The sequence below is a fragment of the Galeopterus variegatus genome, unplaced genomic scaffold (genome assembly GCF_000696425.1).
Source record: "Galeopterus variegatus unplaced genomic scaffold, G_variegatus-3.0.2 Scaffold11578, whole genome shotgun sequence".
NCBI classification, from domain to species: Eukaryota; Metazoa; Chordata; class Mammalia; order Dermoptera; family Cynocephalidae; genus Galeopterus; species Galeopterus variegatus.
In genome coordinates this window covers 36,367-43,014 of record NW_007737689.1, presented here as the reverse complement: position 1 = coordinate 43,014, position 6,648 = coordinate 36,367, and the positions used below count along the sequence as shown (strand labels likewise).

The 6,648-nt window shown below is 36.8% G+C and overlaps 1 protein-coding gene across 1 annotated transcript in view; it reads left to right on the top strand.

Moving 5' to 3' along the window:
* The window catches only part of ADAM17 (ADAM metallopeptidase domain 17), a 34,825-nt gene that overhangs the window by 6,422 nt on the left and 21,755 nt on the right, over positions 1-6,648 (top strand). The window contains exon 4 of the mRNA XM_008594801.1: positions 493-606. Coding sequence (XP_008593023.1) covers positions 493-606 — 114 coding nt within the window. The remainder of the gene's footprint in view (positions 1-492; positions 607-6,648) is intronic.

Sequence of the window (6,648 nt, the reverse complement as noted above, 5' to 3'; positions counted from 1 at the left end):
AACCCTCAGTGTCGCCCCCGTACCGGACCGGGACCAGCAACGGGATCGCAACCCTCGGTGTTGCTCCCGCGCCTCGCTCAGCCAGTGAGCGGGAACCGGTCTGTATGTGGGATCCGAACCCTCGGCGGGAGCGCCGCCACGCTTCCCAAGCGGCGCACTATAGCAGTGCGCCACCGGGCCGGCCCCATTTCCAAATTGTTGACTATAGTTATAATACTTTAGACTCATATAACCCAATTCCTATTTTTTGTGAAAATTTAGAAGTACATTTATAATTTTATAAATAATTCATTGACATATATGTTTTCTGTATCATGTCTTAGTTTGTTTTAAACATTGAATGTTAGAGCTGAAGAATTTTTGGAATTTTGGTTATAAAACATTTTTTCTAGAATGGTTGGTCTTTTTTTAGCAGATAAAATAATGCAGTATTCAGGGTCTTGTGACTTTTTTTCTGGAAGTGTTCTAAGTATGTTATCTCTTTAAGTATAGATTCGCATTCTCAAGTCTCCACAAGAGGTAAGACCTGGTGAAAAGCACTATAATATGGCAAAAAGTTATCCAAATGAAGAAAAGGATGCTTGGGATGTGAAGATGTTGCTAGAGGTAGGTCATAGAATCCTGGGTATGGTGCTGCTAACACCACTTTGTAATTTCTAAAATGTGGATTGTATCTGCATTAATGAAGGGGCATAGTAGAAAAGATTATGGAAAACCAAGAGCACTCCTCCCCAGCTGATCCAATAGGGGCCCCATCCCCTGTAGCAGGGCAGAAGACAAATGGCAAAAAACTGTGAAAAAGAAAAATGCTGTAAAGCAATCTTTCTTAACCTTAATATATTTGCAGATCTAATGAGGCAGTGGGTCTTCTCTAGAAAATAAATGGATACCAAATATATAGATTTTTTTGCACACCATTTTGTTAGGTCTGAACAAAAGCTTCTCTCTGCAACTTACCAGTGGATCTCTTAGGGTAGTAATTACCAAATAGGCTATGAACATGTATCGGACAGTAGAAATATAACTTAGAGATTTGAAAGTTTTCCACAGGAATTTAAAAGTTTTGTGTTTTTTTTCTGGTGATCTAAGGATAGTTAACCTAAATATTCTATATTATATGGATTCTTGCCTTATAATAGGATATTGCCATGTGAGTCCAGTGTCTGAGTTTGTGTGTACTATTGCTTTGTTGTAAAATGACCTTCTATGAAGTGATAGTGTTTGTCTTTTAATGTGTTGGTAAGTGTATTAATCCAATTGCTGCTCTAACCACAGATTTAGCAGCTTAGAACAACACTTTTCTTTATTTCATATTTTTCCTGGGTTAGTCCAAGCATAGTGTGGCTCATCTGGATTCTCTGCTTGGGGTCTCCTTAGGTCAAAGTCAGGTTTTCAAAGTTTGAATGGATTTAAAGTATATTGTCAACTCTTCATCCAAATTAAGAACCATAATGTGCAGGATCTGTATAATACTCTGACATACAAGGGTACTTCAAAAAGTTCATGGAAAGATTCATATTATCTTTTAATTTTATTTTTCCATGAGCTTTTTGAAGCACCCTCGTACTTTATTTATTTATTTATTTATTTATTTTTATATTTTTCCATGAGCTTTTTGAAGCACCCTCGTACTTTATTTATTTATTTATTTATTTATTTATTTTTATTTTTTTGGTCTTTTGTCTTTTGTCTTTTTCCGTGTCCAGCAACGGATCGCAACCCTCAGTGTTGCCCCCGTACCGGACCGGGGACCGGCAACGGGATCGCAACCCTCGGTGTTGCTCCCGCGCCTCGCTCAGCCAGTGAGCAGGAACTGGTCTGTATGTGGGATCTGAACCCTCGGGCGCCAGCGGGCCGGCCCCCTCGTACTTTATTTTAAAGTAGGTAGATTGTGATAGCAACATTACTCTTGTAAAGAGGCTTAGCAAGTGTCTGAGTCAGCTTGGGGTGCCATAAGAAAATACCGTGCACTGGGTGGCTTAACCAACAGAAATTTTCTCACAGTTCTGGAAGTGAGAAGCTCAAGATCAAGGTGTTGACAGAATTGGTTTCTTCTGAGGCCTCTCTTCTTGGCACGTAGATGCTGTCTTCTCCCTGTGTCCTCACATGGTCTTTCCTTCAATGTGTGTCTGTGTCCTAATTTCTCCTTTTTTATAAGGACACCAGTCCTGTTGCTTTAGGGCCCACCCATATGACCTCATTTTACCTTAATTACCTCTTTAAGGGTCCTATTTCTAAATACACTCACATTCTGAGATATTGGGGGACAGGACTTCAATATATGAATTTGGGGTGGCATAGTTTATTCCATAACAGCAAGGTTAAATGACTTGTTCATGGTTAGTCATACAACTAGTAATGGCAAAGGTAGAATTGAGCAGTCAGATCTTCTGACTTCTAGAACAGCTGAACCACTGCACCTCTCTACTTTTCTGTGGGTCACCAGATGGCCCATGTCAGGGAGGAACCAGAGGGAAGAACGACTTGTATTTACAGATGCTCCTCTTCAGTTCTCTTCCTTAAGGCTCCTAGAAAACTTCTAGAAGCCCACCCTATTACATGGAACTCTCAAAATCCCAGTGTAGCCACTTTTCATTCCTCATGCAGGGCTTTCTGATCTCTCATTTTAAGCATTTTAAAAATCAAGTTTTTTAACTTGAAGTCTTTTTAAACCAGACTGTTATAGAGGTTTTTAAAGTAATATGTGAAGCCCTTTTAAATTAAAAAAAAAATATATATATATCCTCACAAACCTATGTTGTTGACTTAAATAGATGTAGATTTTTATTTTAGTAACTAGGTATATATGTTTTTATATGTTTATATTTATAACTCCTATGTATTGTAAAACCAAAAAAAAAAAAAGAAAAACTTAAAGATCCCTGCAAAACCAGTATAAACCCCTTGAAATCCTTCAGAAGGATCTGTTTTGGTATAGAGGGTTGTGATCCGTTGCCGGACACGAAAAAAGACAAAAAGGAAAAAAAAAAAACAAAAACAGTAATATGTATTTTTTATTTCTACCTAAAAAAAAAAAAAAAACCTGAGGGTTGTGATCCGTTGCCGGACATGAAAAAAGACAAAAAGGAAAAAAAAAAACAAAAACAGTAATATGTATTTTTTATTTCTACCTAAAAAAAAAAAAACATGTTTTTTGTGGGAAATAGAAGATTAAAGCATAAAGAAGAAAGTAAAAATGACCTGTCAACCTTCTTTCAAGACATTTTAGGACTATTGCTTTTCTTGAACACCTCTCTCCTGCGGCTCCTTTTAGGGTTCCTTGTGTCCTAGTCCTGCAACACAGCTGTCATTCTAAGGCACCTCACACTTTCTCATTTCCTGGATCCCACATTCTCCTCTTTCTTCATTTATGCCATCATTTTGGTGCAGTATATCCTCATGGAGCTTCCTAAGAAAAGATATATGAGATCCAAATTCTTGGGATTTTGCATATCTGAAAATGTCTTTATTGTACTTTTAAACTTGATTGATAACTTGGCTGGGTATATTCTCAGTTCTCATGTTCTCCATTATCTTGTAATGTAATGTTCATGCTGCACTTAGACTCTGAAGCCATTCTGAGTCCTTATCTGTTGTAGGTGACCTGTTTTTTTCTCTAGAAGATTTAGGATTTTTGTTTTTGCCCAGCTATATTTGGTACAGTATTTTGTGTTTTTCTAGAAATAACAGAAAATCCAATGAACAGTGACTTAAATAAGAGATTTAATTGTCTCAGTCAACAGTGCATTCAGGGATAGCATTCTCCAGGTGGCACAGCAGCTCAGAATGCTCTCAGGGCCCAGGGTCTCCTAACTTTCACTCAGTCATTCTAAGCACGAGGCCTTTGTCTTCATGCTTATCATCTCATAGCCACAAGATGGTTCTCTGCTGTGTTGGAGAAAAAGAACATGGCCAGCTTAATCTTTCCTCCTTAAAAAGCTTCTCTGGAAGCCTTATCTGGCTTCTATTTATATCTCACTGGACAGAACTGGGTCACATAACTGCCCTTAGCCTCAAGAAATGTGGGAAGGTGGCTGTTTTAGCTGAATATATTGCTGCCCTGAGCAGAATTAGGGTTCTTTAAGGAAGAAGGGGAGACTAGCTATTGGTAGGAAATCACAGTATCTGATACACTGATATTTTGACTAAGATGTTATAACTTGGTGTATGTATTTTTTCTTCTGTGTTGGGCAGCTAGGCCCTTCAATCTGGAGACTTGTGTCTTTAAATTATGCAAAATTTTCTTGTACTATTTCTTTGATAATTTTTGCCTCTTTTTTTCTATTTGGACCTGCTTTAAATCAGATATTTGATGTCCTAGAATGATAGTCTCGTTTTCCTTAAGTTTTTCTCCTTTTTTCCATGTGTTTGTCATCTTATTCTGTTTTCTAGATGATGTTCCTCATTTTATCTTGAGTCATTCTTTTGAATTTTTTATTCCTGCCAGCATTTTTTGGTTTTGGTAGCCCTTTTATTCTTTTTCTTTTTTATGGTTTCCTGTACTTTTATGGTTGCAGTATTTTATTTTCTCTTTCTACTTGAGTACCTTTTTTTCACCTTCCAAAGTTTTGTTGACATCTATTCTCTGCTCTTGTCTCATCTCCTGTTCTTTGTTCTTGTTGGGTTATATACTTTTTATTCCTTTCCTATTGTTTTGGTGGGATTCTATGAATGAGTAGAGGTAAATGTAGTATACGCTGTTTTACTGATAGATTCCCATTATTGATTTTAACTCTCAAAAATAAAAAAGTTAAAAGCCATCAATTTAAGTATTGGGAGGAGTGTAGCAATATTGGTGAATGATAGAAAATCATGTGGAATGTTAATTATATAAGTGCGTAGTATTTAGGGTTTTTTTATGCTGCTGTAATATAAATCCCTCTCTTTCCAGACCTTCTGAAAAGTCAGTCACATAACAAACTCCCCCTCTCCAAAAAAAAAGCAAAGTAAAGCATATTAGAAAGTTTTAGAGTTTGAAGAACAGTTAGGATGAAAATGTTATGACTGTAGAAAGAATAGGACAGAAGACAGAAAGGAGCAGAGAAAGACAAAATGAATATTGGAGAGTAAGAATATGGCATTTCCTGGACTATAAAAGTGGGACAGGCCACAGACTGGGAGAAAATATTTGCACAAGACGTATCTGATAAAGCACTGCTATCCAAAATATACGAAGAAATCTTAAAAACTCATCAACAAGAGGAAAAACATTTCAGAACAGACAAAAGATCAGGACACCTCCAAAGAACATATACAAATGGCTAATAAGCATATGGAAAGATGCTTAACATTGTATGTCATTAGGGAATTGCAAATTAAATTAACAGTGAGATATACTACTGGCTTATTAGAATGGCTGAGATCCAAAATGCTGACAACACAATTCTAGCAAGGGTGTGGAGCAACAGGAACTCTCATTCATTGCTACTGGGAATGCAAAATGTTACAGCCACTTTGGAAGACAGTTGGATAGTTTCTTATAAAACTAAATAGACTCTTATTGTGTGATCCAGTAGTTGTACTCCTTGGTATTTACCTAAATAAGTGGAAGTGACCAAAACGTCCTTTATTAGGTGAATGGATGAAATGGTAGTACATCCATACAATAGAAAAGCCAAAAAAAGGAGTTATTCAGCCATGAAAGGACATGGAAGAACCTTAAAGACATACCATAGGTTGAGTATCTCTTATCCAAAATGCTTAGGACCAGAAGTATTTTGGATTTTGGATTTTTTTGGATTTTGGAATATTTGCAGATGCATAACCAGTTAAACATCCCTAATCTGAAATCCTAAATGCTCCAGTGGGCATTTACTTAAAAAGTTTAGGATTTTTGAGTATTTCACATTTCCACATTAAGGATGCTCAGCCTGTACTAATTGAAGGAAGCCAGTTTGAAACTGGTATGTACTGTATGATTCCAAATACAGTATATAATGTTCTGGAAAAGGCAAAACCCATGAGGCAGTAAAAAGATCAGTGGTTGTGAGGAGTTGGGGAAAAGGATTTATGACTACATGGAGCACAGAGGATTTTTAGGGCAGTAAAAACAGTGTGATACTCTAACAGTGGATAAAAGGCAGAAAAGGCAAAACCCATGAGGCAGTAAAAAGATCAGTGGTTGTGAGGAGTTGGGGAAAAGGAGGTATGAATACATGGAGCACAGAGGATTTTTAGGGCAGTAAAAACAGTGTGATACTCTAACAGTGGATAAAAGGCATTATGCATTTGTCAAAACCCATAGAGTATACAACACAAAGAATGAACCCTAATGTAAACTATAGACTTTGGTTGATTAAAAAACAATGTAAAGTATGAGAGAAGTTTTTGGAAAGCTTTTAGTTTCCAGAATTATTTCTTATGGTGTTCCTTTACCTTTTTGGTGTTACAATATCTTAATAGTTTCATTTTATGACATATTTTCCTTCATCTTCCAGAATTTTTCTAATACACACATAGAGGAAAAAATGAATTTGCTTTGAAGATTTTGAGATATTTTTACAATATCAGGGTCAGCGAATTCCCTAATGAATTTTTCCCAAGCACAGTTAGTAATTACTTCTCCATGTTATACCTTTGGGATTTGAGTGCTTTTTGCTAAAAATTCAGGTTTTGGGGCCGGCCCGGTGGCGCACTGCTTAAGTGCGC